Source organism: Microcaecilia unicolor, unplaced genomic scaffold (genome assembly GCF_901765095.1).
Source record: "Microcaecilia unicolor unplaced genomic scaffold, aMicUni1.1, whole genome shotgun sequence".
Lineage (NCBI taxonomy): Eukaryota > Metazoa > Chordata > Amphibia > Gymnophiona > Siphonopidae > Microcaecilia > Microcaecilia unicolor.
Window position 1 is genome coordinate 21,908 of NW_021963217.1, and position 15,664 is coordinate 37,571.

A 15,664-nucleotide genomic window follows, 5' to 3' on the forward strand; every position below is an offset into this window, starting at 1 on the left:
AGGTGTAGGCGCAACCAGTAAAAATCTTTATTGGTATCTCAGTAAGCCAATACAAAATAATTGTTCTCTCTTGAGCAGGTTGTCACACAGAAAAAGCCAGATGCAAAGACTGAATAACAAAGTCTGCTCAGCAAAACTTTCCTAGCCATCACATGTATAATGTGATTTCTCAAAAACTAACTTGTGATCATATATGGATTTTCCTGTTTCCTTCCATCACACAATATAGTAATATACAAAAATGGCAATTTCCTGTATTCTACCATCCTCTCCTACTTGTGTTCACATGCACACTTTGTGACAATTGGCTAATTCCTTATCAGTAATGCATGATCACAGCGTGGAAAACCAGCTAACAAATAAGTAGTATGAAACACCTGGTGTCCTTCCTCTCTGAACACATATTTCCGTTGGAACATCTTGGAGTCTGCAGGGTCCTCAGTCTCTCATCACCACCAAGGTTATATCCATGTGTATCTGCCGTATATGGGCCACATAGCCTCAGTTCCTCCTGTCACCTTGACGTGTAACATGTACTTTCCATTTACTGAGAAAGCACTGCAGCTTACATACAGCTGCAGGAAGAAACTAAAAATCTGCTGATAACAGCAAGGCTAGGAAAACTGAGGGCCAGCAGGGCCACATTACAGGCCTAGTATAGGAAGGAATATACAATCCTTTCTCATCTGGGTTAAGACTTGTGGAGTCTGTGAGCTTGGGGGTACCAGCCAGCAGTGGTAAGTCTGACTAAATTTTGACTTAGAACCACATGGAAGACTGCAAGTTCTACTTGGTGCAGGGGAGGGATCCTGAACCACTGCTTGGGACCATTTTGTGCTGTGCTTGTGACAATCAGGGTGAATGGCGACTCCCGTGAAAATAGTTGCAGTGCGTGCAAGCCGGGAATCCCACAGGACGCGGAGGAAATGATCGGTGGCAGCAGATTTTCAGATTTGGCAAATATGCAAGGGACCTTGGGCTCACCAGCAAGGCCGGTGCGCAGTTTGATGCAGAAGAGCGTGAAAACGGGCACTGTTTTGTCAGGGCTGACGCGGTGAGGAACAGCCTCTGGCTGATCATGTGCAGGCCACAGTTGCCATTTTACATCCTCAGGGCCCAACAGAGCATTCAGATGCATTGGAATCTTTCTTTTCCCTGGCATTTATATTCCTCTTACACCAGGCCTATTTACTGAAGCAGGTGCTTCAGTTTCTTGCCTCACTGCCCGTCTGGCACTTAAGAGATCTTGTTTAACCTCTTCTGCCAAGTCCTAGAGGTCTATCTCTGCTTCTCCGTCCTTATCTGATGTGGCCTTGGTAGGTCATTCCATGTCACGTGGTCTGGTGGTCCCTGCGCGACCATCACAGATTTCGATGAAATTTTCTGTGAACATTCATGCATGTCCCCAGTGAACATTGGTAAAGTTTTACGTTTGCCGGTGCAATACTTGCTGAGATATAGTAATCTGTTTGACCCCATACTGCAGCCTTCGCTCAGGGACCACCAGACCACTTGACATGGAATGACACTGGTCTGTTCAGAGGAGCCATTGTTTAATGAGTCATTAGAGGAGGTAGATGATCCAAAAGTACTGAGGTTGTTTCATAAAGAGGAGCTCAATACTTGTATGTCTGAGACACTGGGAGTGCTTTCCATTGAGGAGCCGTCTACTTTGGTGTCAGGAGTTCCATCTTCGTCGATTGTGATAGGGCTGAGAGGTCCTTCTAAAGCCTTTTCAATGAATCCAGACATTAAGGACCTGATTACAATAGAATTGGTCTCACCAGATGCAGGGCTGAGAGATGGAAGAGCCATGACTCACCTCTACCCATTAGTTCTGGAGGAGGAAGATAAATTGCAGCTTCCCAGGGTGGACTCCCTTGCTAACAAGACCACTTTGCCATGGAAGAGGACATTGCCCTTAAAAGATTTACAGGATAAGAAGCTAGAAGGCTCACTGAAACAAGCCTTTGAAGGGTCTCTTTGGACCTTCAAGCAACAGAGTGTAGCTCGTGTGTGGCAAGAGCATGCTTGAAGTGGCATTAGCAGTCTGAGACACAAGATGAACGCCATAACACCCAGCTGGAAGCAGAAGTGACCTACTTGGCAGATGCTATTTATGACATGTTACAGGTTTCGACCTGCAGTATGGCTTTGGCTGTCACAGCACGTCGGCAACTGAGGTTGCAGCATTAGACAGCAGACGCAGCATCAAAGTTAAATCTAGTTAACCTGCCCTTTTGGGACAAGTGGCTATTTGGAGAAGATCTCAGTAACTTGGTAAAAGAACTGGGGGAAACTATAAGCCACAGCAGTTGCAGGAGGATAAGCCGAAAGACTCTGCTCATCCATATTCAGGAAGTTCTCGATCTTGATTTCAAGACAGCAGATGGTATTGGCCTGGTTGTCAGCAATATGGTCAAAAGTCCCGCTTTCAGGCACACCAGTCTTCCTTTCGTGTGGACAGAAAGTCCTCCTCTCTACTAGAACACCCAAGGCCTCCTGAGCTTCGCAATGATGCGAAGCTGGTCCACTCTTCTCTTCCTCCTTCCAGTGGGTTCTGGATATTCTTACAGCAGAAGGCTACAAGTTGGAGTTCTCCTGCCCAGTCGCTCCTTTGTTCTTGCAGTTTCCTTGTCGAAGGGGAACAAAGGAGATTGAGGTTCAGGCCACCCTAGAGTCCTTACTGGCACTCTGGGCCATTGCTGCAGTTCCTCAGGCCGAACAGTCAGATACTCTGCCTACTTCATTGTCCCAAAGAAGGAAGGATCCTTTTGTTCGGTCTTAGATCTCAAAGGTCTAAACTGCTGCCTACAAATATCCAGCTTTGCATGGAAACATTAAGAACTGTCATAGCCTAGGTTCAAGCAGGAGGATTTCTCACTGTCCTCGATCTCAAGGAGCCTCACTTGCATATATCCATATGGCTGCTGCATCAGAGGCTTCTACATTTTGTGATGCTGGGTTGTCGCTTCCAGTTGAGGGCTTTCCCTTTGGTTTTGCCATGGTACCAAGGATGTTTACCAAGGTGTAAGGGAGTTTATAGAACACTGCCCCTCACCCTTAAGAATAGTCCCTCAAATAGCCTAAGCCACCTTAAGATCACTTGGCCCAGCCTGGGAAGAAGTGAGCCTGGAGGGGTGGAATCAGAACCAGGAAGTTTAAAAGACATGGCTAGACTGAGGTTAAGGAGGCCCAGGGAAGGAAGAACGGGAGCCCCAGCACATGCCACTACATCTTGTCTAACGATTGTGACCTGACTCAGGTAAGCCGCTTTCGTTTCCTGATTTGAGACTAGCAAGCCTTGCTCTGAGGTCTGGCTGGAGCCAGACCTGGAATTCTGAGAAGAACTGAGAAGAGCTTACAGGCTGTGTTTGGGGTGTGGCCATCCCATCAGCTACAGACTGTGTTTTGGGCCTGCCAGCCAAGGCCTGCTTGAGACTGTATTTACTGAACTATAGAGGCGTTTCACCTTGTGTTCCTGGCTCTGTGATGTAACAGGCCTCAGGATTCGGTGAATAAACCACTTATTTTCTTTTATATACCTTTGTCCGCTATGTTATTTTGCAGGCCCATATCACATGTGGTGTCAGAAGTGAGATCTTTGGAGATTATCCTGCTTGAGGAAACCGGCTCTGTGACCTCCGGGGCTCAAGGCCTGTTAGCAGTACTATGCTGGGACATTGGGCAAAAGGGGTAAGCCCTGCCCTAGTTAGGAGGGGACGTATAGCTATTGATGGACAGGAAGGTTTTGGTTTTATAAAAAAAAATGTATTTATAAGTTTTTCAAATTTACAATACAAGCATAAACTTGCAAAAGAAAAAGAAAAAATATTGTGCAACCATTCAATACTACAAATATGTTTAGGTCAGCAAGTCAGGAGTAGCCTAGTGGTTAGTGCAGCCCCTTGTGACTCTGGGAAGTCACTTAACCCTCCATTGTCTCAGGCACAAATAAGTACCTGTATATACTATATAAACCACTTTTTGTGAAAACCACAGAAAGGCGGTATATTACGTACCATTCCCTTTCCCTCTCAATTTATGTCTTGATTTGTAAACCCCTTACCATTTTCATTGCTTTCCTCTGAACTGCTTCGTCTTTTTACATCTTTAGCAATATAAGGCCTCCAAAACTGAATACAATACTCCAAGGGAGGCCTCACCATCGACTCGTACAGGTGCATCAACACCACCTTTTTTTCTACTGGTTATACCCCTCTCGATACATCCTAGCATCCTTCTGGCCACGACCACTGCCTTGTTGCACTAAACACCTTGAGATCCTCAGACACCATCACCCCAAGGTTCCGCTCCTGAGTCGAGCTTATCAATCTCTCCCCTTCTACCTGGTATATCTCTTTTGTATTTCTGCACCCCAAGTGTATCACTTGACCATTCTTCTAATGTTTGGAGATCCCTTTTCAAGGTTTCTACTCCCTCCAGAGTATCCAATCTATTGGCTATGTTTGCATCATCCGCAAAAAGGCAAACTTTTCCTTCTAACCCTTCAGCAATATCTCGCACAAATATATTAAATATCCGCCTGGCCAGGATGAACAGACGGATGCAGAAATGTTAAAGGAAATTAGGGACGCAAACAAACTGGGCAACACGATAATAATGGGTGATTTCAATTACTCCGATATTGACTGGGTAAATGTAACATCGGGGCACGCTAGGGAGGTAAAATTCCTTGATGAAATCAAGGACAGCTTTATGGAGCATCTGGTACAGGAGCCGACGAGAGAAGGAAAAATTCTAGACCTAGGCCTTAGTGGAGCGCATGATCTGGTGCGGGAGGTAATGATGCTGGGACCACTTGATAACAGTGATCATAATATGATCAGATTTGATATTAGCTTTGACGTAAGTATACATAGGAAATCAAATACATTAGCGTTTAACTTTATGTTTCAACAGTTTTTATTGATGACAATAAACATTATAAACATGGTTCATAAATTCAAACAGCTCATTATCCTAAGAACAGGTCACTGTTGCATACATACATCATAACTGCTTCATCAATATTTTCCATCATCATTTTCTCCCCCCCCCTCCCCCCCCCCTTTTTCCCTCCCCTCCCCCCCCCTGGGGTTGACATCTTTACAGTGATCGTTTTTAACTTCATAGCACCTAATCTTTTTCAATATCTATTACAGGACTATACCCATTTACATCCTGAAATGCTACTCTCCCAAACACCCCACTGGCTAAGGCGTTCCAAGTCTATTTAGTACCGCACTTATTAGCGTTTAACTTTAAAAAAGAAGACTATGATAAAATGAGAAGAACGGTGAAAAAAAAACTTAGAGGAGCGACTGTGAGGGTCAAAAATTTACATCAGGTGTGGATGCTGTTCAAAAACACCATCCTGGAAGCCAAGGCCAAATATATTCCGCATATTAAAAAAGGAGGATGGAAGACCAAACGACAGCCGGCGTGGTGAAAAAGTGAGGTAAAGGAAGCTATTAGAGCTAAAAGAAAATCCTTCAGAAAATGGAAGAAGGAACCGACTGAAAATAATAAGAAACAGCATAAGGAATGTCAAGTCAAATGCAAAGCGCTGATAAGGAAGGCTAAGAGGGACTTTGAAAAAAAGATTGCGTTGGAGGCAAAGACACATAGTAAAAACTTTTTTAGGTATATTAAAAGCAGGAAGCCGGCAAAAGAATCGGTTGAACCGCTAGATGACCGAGGAGTAAAAGGGGCAATCAGGGAAGACAAAGCTGTAGTGGGGAGATTAAATGAATTCTTTGCTTCGGTCTTCACTGAGGAAGATTTGGGTGGGATACCGGTAGCAGAAATGGTATTCGAAGCTGATGAGTCGGAGAAACTTAATGAATTCTCTGTAAACCTGGAGGATGTAATGGGGCAGTTCTACAAACTGTAGAAATCTGGACCGGATGGTATTCATCCCAGATTACTGATAGAACTGAAAAATGAGCTTGCAGAGCTATTGTTAGAAATATGTAATATATCCTTAAAATCGAGTGTGGTAGTGGAAGATTGGAGGGTGGCCAATGTAACGCCGATTTTTAAAAAGGTTCCAGAGGAGATCCAGGAAATTATAGACCGGTGAGTCTGACGTCGGTGCCGGGCAAAATGGTAGAGACTATTATTAAAAGCAAAATTACAGATCATATCCAAAAGCATGGATTAATGAAACAAAGTCAACATGGATTTAGTGAATGGAAATCTTGCCTCACCAATCTACTACATTTCTTTGAAGGGGCGAACAAACATGTGGATAAAGGTGAGCCAGTTGATATTGTGTATCTGGATTATCAGAAGGCGTTTGACAAAGTACCTCATGAAAGACTCCAGAAGAAATTGGAGAGTCATGGGATAGGAGGTAGTGTTCTATTGTGGATTAAAAACTGGTTAAAAGATAGAAAACAGAGAGTAGGGTTAAATGGTCAGTATTTTCAATGGAGAAGGGTAGTTAGTGGGGTTCCCCAGGGGTCTGTGCTGGGACCGCTGCTTTTTAACATATTTATAAATGACCTAGAGATGGGAGTAACTAGTGAGGTAATTACATTTGCTGATGACACAAAGTTATTCAAAGTCGTTAAATCGCGGGAGGATTGTGAAAAATTACAAGCGGACCTTTCGAGACTGGGCGTCTAAATGGCAGATGACGTTTAATGTGAGCAAGTGCAAAGTGATGCATGTGGGAAAGAGGAACCCGACTTATAGCTACGTCAAGCAAGGTTCCACGTTAGGAGTCACGGACCAAGAAAGGGATCTAGGTGTCGTCGTTGATGATACGTTGAAACCTCCTGCTCAGTGTGCTGCTGCGGCTAAGAAAGCAAATAGAATGTTAGGTATTATTAGGAAAGGAATGGAAAACAACAATGAGGATGTTATAATGCCTTTGTATCGCTCCATGGTGCGACCGCACCTCGAATATTGTGTTCAATTCTGGTCGCCGCATCTCAAAAAAGATATAGTTACTACCAATACAAGGGTTAAAGTTTTTTCCAATTAGTCACTTAATATAACAATCAAAAACATATGTGACCGTTTAATTGTCTAAATTATTACTATAATCATTATATTGTATACATAACACAATATAAACTTAATATGCTTCACTCTGTTTATTTTACATCAAATCAAAAGCAGATATAATCTCAAATGGGGTTCATCACACAGCATCAATCAGTATAACAACTGGATACTAATTATCTAATTAGCAAAGTTCCATTTAAATCTTTAACAGATCGTGATATTCTTCGCTCCAGTAATACTGAAGTAAACTCAATGGCTATTGTTCTATTCCAGTGAGCATCAAATCTCCAGATGGTATCATTGATATAATCCAACCATATTCTGTGTCCAGCTGCTCTTATCACATATCCACTATGGATAATTTTATAGTTCAATGGAGGTAATGCAATATCATTTTCAATTATGGCTGACACAACCAATCTTCACTTCACGTTTGTTAGCAATGAGACTCCACTTGAGGTATCCGCGTCAAATCCACATTCTTTCAACAATTCATAGATCTAACAAATGCTAAATGGTATCTTATGAACATAACTAATGCTAAAAGCAAAACAAGACTTCATATTGCTGTGTTGGTATGTTTTTCACTGACCTTATATTTACTGTAAAACAGGGGAAAGGACCATTTGTACTTCCAGGAAAACTCAGAGACCAGAAAAGACTATTTCATGGGACCAGTTTCACAAAGTGAACTTTTGAAATACCAGGAGGAAAATCGTCCAAAGAAGCAGATATCATTCTCCCATAGTTCAGAGCAGGAGCCACAGTCTAAACCAGCTGGAGGCAATCATAGTGATGCACACCCACTGCCTGTGAAGAGTCCAGTTACAAAAGACCTCCTTTCAGGTTTGTTGATACTGGTTTTGAGGTAGTCAACTGAAGTCAGATAGGTAATTTTGCCTTGATGTATATGTAGCTGGCCCACAGTTTCCTGTTCTTCTCGTTGGGCTTTCAGTTCATTTAGAACTGATCTCTGCTGGGCTATGGTATCTCTGGGGGCAATTTTTCCATATGAATTAGTTTTGTGCATGTGTAACTACTTTTAGTATTTTTTTTTCCTTTTTTTATTGAAATGTTGCAATGTTAAAAATTCAATAAACATTATCACTTAACATCCATACTTACTGGGTTCAATTCCCACTGCAGTTCCTTGTGACCCTGGGCAAGTCACTTAATCCTCCATTGTCCCAGGTACAAATCCTATATAATAATTCTCACCTCCAACAGGATGTGCCTGGGACTGTGCCTGCCGCAAGTGGTCTGCTAGGCAGGCACGCACTGACCTCAGTGACATCAGTGACAGACAGTTTGGCAAAGCAAAACAATCTGAGTGCTGGCCATTAGGACACAGGGTTGATAGGAGACTTTTAAAAGACTAAAGGAACCGAAAGTGTTAAATGGGGGGAGGGGGGAGTTCTGAACAACTGAAAGACATGAACATTTGGGAAAGGAAAACAATCTGAATGCTGGCCATTAGGACACAGGGTAGATAGGAGAGTTTTAAAAGACTGAAGGAAACGAAAGTGTTAAACTGGAGAAGAAGGGGGGGGGGGTGTGAATGACTGAAACACATGCAAATTTGGGACAGGAAAACAATCTCAATACTGGCCATTAGCACACAGGGTACATAGGAGAGTTTTAAAAGACTGAAGAAACCAAAAGTGTTCGGGGGGGGGGGGGGGGGGGGGCAAGTTCTGAATGAATGAAAGAAATGAAAATTTACGAGAGGAACACAATCTGAATGCCGGGCATTTGTACACAGGGTAGATAGGACATTTTTAAAAAAAAAATGAAGGACGTGAAAGTATTACATCTTGGGGGAGGGGTGAGGAGGAAAGCGGTGGGGTATCCGGATACTGGGCGTTAGGGCCACGGGGGTACATAGACTTTTGAAAGCCTTAAGGAACCCAAAGTGTGGGAAGGAGGAGGAAAAGGAGGGGAGGGAACGGGGTGAGGGGTATTAGGAACAGGGGAGGGGGCCCTGTCACACACTCTCATTCTCACAAACACACTGTCACACACACACAGTCTCACTCTGTCACACACCCGCACATTCACTCTGGCTCTCTCTCTCAAACATACACACTCCCATGAAAACCTTGCTAGCGCCCGTTTCATTCGTTCCAGAAACGGGCCTTTTTTTTACTAGTAACTATAGATTGTGAGCCCATTAGGGATAGAAAAGTACCTGCAAAAACTAGTATATGTAAACTGCTTTGACTGTATCTACAGAAAGGTGGTATATCATGTTGAATAAATATAACGTATTGCATTCCCTAACAAGCAATGTAACAGAATACCTTTTTCTGTTATTCTTTGTAACCACCAATAGTGGAGAAACAACTTCTTACTTCTCACCACAAAAGCTCAGTTTGTAAATGTGAGCAGCCAAAACAATACATGTTTCCAACTTAGGAATGATACAATTCTTCTGCATCAAACACTTAAAAATATTAAAGAAAGGAGGAGAAAGACCTCAGCTGGCTGTGGTTGTCAAATGACTATATGCTTACTGACTCTATCACGGATGCCAGCTGTTTCATCCACAGAGCTCACAATTTCATTCATTGGTCAAAAAACCAAGAGGGTTTTTTTTAATGAAGCAACGGTAAGCCCAATAAGGGCTTACTTCTCACTAATCTGGAACTGTTCCCACCCCAAACGTTTGCCACTTCCGGCTCTACAAAAATATTTAAATTTTTGTAGCACTGATGTTTACCAGGCGGCAATCGGGCAGGGCTGCACTGGTTACTACCGGGTTACTGTGGGAGCCCTTACTGCCAATGGGTGGCGGTAAGTGCTCTCCCCCCCCCCCCACCCGAAATGGGCCACGTGGCAAGTAGTTCACTTGCTGCATGGCCATTTCTTAAAAAGACAGGTTATAGAACACTGCCCTAAAAACCTACCTTTTTACTAAGGCTTTTATAATTCCTTCTGTCCGGCTGATCGGCTGGTATCCTCTACTGGCCTTCCTGTTCCTTCTCCTAACTAAATCTATCCTCTCTGTTCTTTTAACAGTTGGAGTTCTTTTCACTTTCTTTTCTGTTGATTTTATTTTGTTAACCGCTTTGATTTTATGAAAGGCAGTATATTTAGCCTACAATAAACTAAACTATTATGACTCCAGATAGAATTTTGCACCAAAAAAATTCAAAATTCTGCACACACAATTTGCAAATTCAGCAAAATCCTGCACACAAAATTTGCAAATTCTACAAGTTTATCATAATTTAAACAATATACAGCCCCCCTCCCTGTACACAGATACCATCCACATTTTCCCATCCCCCCTTGCACCCATAACATCTACCTTTTTTCCAGCCTCCCTCCCTATACTCACACATAGCATCTACCTTTTTGAGCCCCCCCCAACCAAATTCCATATTTTCCAGACCCCCCTCCCCCCCGTTTCAGTGTGATAGGAGGAGGAGCTGCATCGGAAATACCTCTTTGGGGCAGGAAAACCCCCCACTCTTTACTGCCTGCTGCTCTGGGCTGGTGCTGCTACTTCTTCAAAATGGCCGCTGAGACTTTCTGCAGCAGCCTCACGAGATTTCGTCTTAGCGGCCATTTTGATGAAGCAGCAGCACTGGTCCAGAGCGGCGGTAGTGGGCAGGAAAGAGTGGGGCTCTTTCCTGCCCCCGAAGAGACCACTAGACCACCTGGGTGTGTTAAGGTAGGCTCGGGGGGGGGGGGGGGGGCGATGGTGGCCGGCCAGCCAGCCAGCCAGTCAATGTTCCTGCGGTACTAATGCGGTAGATTCTGCAGGAAAAACAGCAAATCCTGTGTGGCTGGGTAATTCTGCGCTGTGCAGTCATGCAGAATTCTGGCAAGAGTAACGTTCAGGTCTTAAGTCTCTTCTCATACACCTTTGGTATGACTCAACCAGTCCCCATAGTACCTACATCACAAAAGAGAAGTAAGCAAAATTAAAATATGGTCTGATGACACTGCAAGAAATGTAAGACTTCAAAAGGAACATGGATTTGTTCTTTTATAAAATGTTCCAAACAGATCTTTGTGGCAGTGGGGTCTGAGTGTAATAGAGAGGATAGTAGAATGGGTAGAATGGACTTATGCACTTCTTCTTTTAGGGATAGAACTTCCTCTTAGTGAGGTCAGCCTTCACACAGTGTATATTAAGTTTGCACATTGAGCATTATTAATGGTAAAGTTATTGTACATTATTGAGTGGGTAACACATTGCCCAGCTTCCGAGAATGGCTAAATCAAATGTATAATGTAACCTGCTGTGAGCTGCGTGGTGCTAGATTACAAAACCAAACCAGGTTGGGTTTATTATAGACAAATCTGGCATAAAGTCCAGCAGATCCGAGAGACAGGTTCTGAATGATATGGAAGAGGAGGAATATTATTTAGATTGTGAGCTCTTTGAGCAGGGACTGTCTTTTCATGCTTGGTGTACAGCGCTGCATATGCCTTGTAGCGCTATAGAAGTGATAAGTAGTAGTAGAATTAGGAAATATAGAGAGACAAGCTTGGCTGACATCTAATGGATCAGCTGCTAAATAAGAGGGTGAGTGGGGTAGATGGGATGAGTGGAGGTTTTGTGTTGGGAAGAAGGGAATAAACAAAAACAGGAGCAGCACAGCCCATGTATATAATTCAAAGGAATTTCTTGTATAGGATCAAAACTTGAACAATAATATTCTTAAAGCAGTTTAAAAAACCCCATTGTGGATGATTCTGCTGAAGTGTTTGTTGCCAGGAGCACCAGAAAAGCATCTGTTTGCAAGCAGTGTTTGAATTTAGAGTTGTACTGAGTATTTGAACTCTGATGCATTGCTTTGTTTTTGTATTTCAGCTCTTCTGGATCAGGGCAACAAACTGCGAAATGCCATGGTTGTGTCTTCAATGAAAGCTAATGTAGACACTGCTGTGGGTGAAGTGAATCCTTCACCGAAGAAAAAAGTTTATAAAATGGCTAAAAGGTAAGCTGACTAAAGCATTTGCACACTCAGATTTGCAGTGGTACAACCTTTATTATTTGTTGCCTAGAAAACTACGAATTTCTCAGTGGTGGAGGGGATCCCCAGGGATCTGTGCGGGGACCACTGCTTTTTAACCTATTTATATGTGACCGGGAAATAGGAATAACAAGTGAGGTGATGACACAAAGTTATTCAAAGTGTTAAATCACAAGAGGATTGTGAAAAATTGTAAAAGGACCTTACGAGACTGGGAGACTGTGCATCCAGATGACAGATGACATTTAATGTGAGCAAGTGCAAAGTAAAGCATGTAGGGAAGAAGAACCCAAATTACAGCTCCATGATGCAAAGTTCTATACTAGTAGTCACTGCCCAAAAAAAGGATCTAGTGTCATCGTTGATGATACGTTGAAACCCTCTGCTCAGTGTGCAGCAGCAGCAGCAGCTAAGAATGCAAATAGAATGTTAGGAAATATTAGGAAAGGAATGGAAAACAAAATTAAGGATATTATGATGCCTTTTTATCGCTCTATGGCATGACTGCACCTTGAATATTGTGTGCAGATTAGTTTACCGCATCTGAAAAAAAAAGATGTAGCAGAATTAGAAGAGATACAGAGAAGGGCGATCAAGATGAGAGAGGGAATGGGACGACTTCCTGTGAGGAAAGGCTAAAGAGGCTAGGGCTCTTCATCACAGAGGGAAGATTTGACAGAGGTCTATATAGTGGAGTGGTAGGTATGAATCGCTTGTTAGTTTTTCCGGAAATATAAGGACTAAGGGGAACTCGGTGAAGCTACTAAGTAGTACATTTAAAACAAATTATTTCTTTACTCATGTAATAAACTCCGGAACTCATTGCCAAAGAATATAGTAAAAGTGGTTAGCATAGCAGTTTAAAAGATGTTTGAACAAGTTCTTAAAATAAAAGTCTATAAATTATTAAGGTGACCTTGGGAAAATCCATTGCTTATTACTGAATCTTTTATTCTTTTGGAATCTTGCCGGGTACTGGTGACCTGAATTGACTGCTCTTGGAAATAGAATACTGGGCTTGATGGATTCAGGCTGTCCTAGTATGATGATGTTTATGTACTTATGTAGATTAGATAATTGCAAACATGCTCAGCATCTTTGAGTGGTATTTCAAAGGGGCTAGGAGAGAAAGTGTCTTTTTGAAGGGGAGAGAGATGGCTTAGTGGGAGACCTTTGAGAAGCAAGTTGCAGTAGTCTAAGGGAAGAATGATAAGAGTTTGGATAAGGGTTTTGGTAGTGTGCTCAGAAAGGAAAGGACAAATTTTGGTGATATTATAGAGAAAGTAACTACAGGTTTTAGCAGTCTGTTGTATATGTGCAGAAACCCAAATAGTAGCAACATTCCATGCTACCAGTCCCCGGGCAATTTTAAACCCAGATACTTTAACCACTGTTACTACATCCTCCAGCAGAGATCCAGAGTTTAACTGTTTGTTGAGTAAAAAAAATATTTCCTCCTATCTGTTTTAAGTGTTTACATGTAACTTCATCGATTGTCCCGTAGTCTTTGTATTTTTTGAAAGAGTAAAAAATTGATTCACTTCTACTCATTCTGCACCACTCAGGATATTGTAGACCTCAATCATATGAGAGGAGTTCCATAGCCTCTATCATTTTGGTTGCTTTTCTTTGAACCTTTTATTTATTTATTACATTTGTATCCCACATTCTCCCACATAGCAGTAGGCTTAATGTAGCTTACAGATTCCGGAGATAGAGAGTACCAACTCCGGGAATATATACAGAGTGGAAAATAGAGTAACAGTAGGTGCAAGGAAGCTGATAAGGTTCCGGAAAAGAGAATACAACTCTGGGACGAATATATAGTAGCTTATAGAGAGAAGTAATCCCAATGAAGCTGATAAGTCTCCGGGGATGGGACTACAGCTTCTAGTGAGCAATACAGAGTAGGATAAGTGTAGAAGTACACTTAATTATAACTGGAGTGGTAAAATTCATACAGTTTGAAGTAATAGGATTATGTGAAAGGGGTATTGTTCATTTCTTAGTTTGATAGACGTGATGCATTGTTCATGAATTAGTTCGGGTCTGCTGGGTAGGCTTTCCAGAAGAGGTGAGGTCTTTTCGGAATTTTAGATGGGTGTTCACAGTTCTAATGTTTCTACGTAATGAGTTCCAGACCTGGGTGCAAATGTAGGAAAAGCTGGATGCATATTTTGATTTGTATTTTATCCTTTTACAGTTTGGGTAATGCAGGTTTAGAAATGATCTTGATGATTCGATGATGTTTTAGTTGCTAATTCGATAAGTTCGGTCATGTAGGTTGGGACCAGACCATGGATTATTTTGTGGACCAGAGTGCAAATTTTGAAGGCTATTCATTCCTTGATTGGTAGCCAGTGCAGTATTTCGCGTAGAGGTTTAGCACTTTTGAATCTTGTCTTTCCGAAAATGAGTCTAGCTGTCGTGTTCTCTGCGGTCTGGAGTTTCCTTAAGATCTGTTCTTTGCATTCCGCATATACGGCGTTACAGTAGTCAACATGTGATAGTACCATTGTTTGAATTATGTTACGGAAAGTTTCCCTAGGGAAGAATTGTTTGATCTGTTTGAGTTTCCACATTGCATGGAACATTTTCTTCGTGGTGGCAGAGGCTTGGCTCTCCAGGGTTAGGTTACATAGTAACATAGTAGATGACGGCAGAAAAAGACCTGCACGGTCCATCTAGTCTGCCCAACAAGATAAACTCATATGTGCTACTTCTTGTGTATATCTTACCTTGATTTGTATCTGCCATTTTCAGGACACAGACCGTAGAAGTCTTGCCCAGAACTAGCCCCATTTTCAGGACACAGACCATAGAAGTCTTGCCCAGAACTAGCCCCGCCACCCAAACACCAGCCCCGCCTCCCAATCTCGGCTAAGCTTCTGAGGATTCATTCCTTCTGCACAGGATTCCTTTATGTTTATCCCACGCATGCTTGAATTCCGCTACCGTTTTCATCTCCACCACCTCCCGCGAGAGGGCATTCCAAGTATCTACCACTCTCTCCGTGAAAAAATACTTCCTGACATTTTTCTTGAGTATGCCCCCCTTCACGCTTATATCATGTCCTCTCGTTCTACTGCCCTCCCATCTCCGGAAAAGGTTCGTTTGCGGATTAATACCTTTCAAATATTTGAACATCTATCACCCCTGTTTCTCCTTTCCTCCAGGGTATACATGTTCAGGTCCGCAAATCTCTCCTCATACGTCTTGTAACGCAAATCCCATACCATTCTCTTAGCTTTTCTTTGCACCGCTTCCATTTTTTTAACATCCTTAGCAAGGTACGGCCTCCAGAACTGAACACAATACTCCAGGTGGGGCCTCACCAACGACTTATACAGGGGCATCAACACCTCTTTTCTTCTGCTGGTCACACCTCTCTCTATACAGCCTAGCAACCTTCTGGCTACGGCCACTGCCTTGTCACACTGTTTCATCGCCTTCAGATTCTCAGATACTATCACCCCAAGATCCCTCTCCCCGTCCGTAACTATCAGATTCTCCCCGCCTAACACATACTTTTCCCGTGGATTTCTACTCCCTAAGTGCATCACTTTGCATTTCTTCGCATTGAATTTTAATTGCCAAATCTTAGACCATTCTTCTAGTTTCTGCAGATCCTTTTTCATGTTTTCCACTCCCTCCCGGGT

At 42.6% G+C, this 15,664-nt stretch overlaps 1 protein-coding gene across 1 annotated transcript in view; it reads left to right on the top strand.

Annotated features, from left to right (window-relative positions):
• LOC115459081 (C2 domain-containing protein 3-like) overlaps positions 1-15,664 on the top strand; it is a 110,326-nt gene that overhangs the window by 21,131 nt on the left and 73,531 nt on the right. The window contains exons 5-6 of the mRNA XM_030188944.1: positions 7,631-7,863; positions 11,843-11,969. Of these exons, the coding sequence (XP_030044804.1) occupies positions 7,631-7,863; positions 11,843-11,969 (360 nt within the window). The remainder of the gene's footprint in view (positions 1-7,630; positions 7,864-11,842; positions 11,970-15,664) is intronic.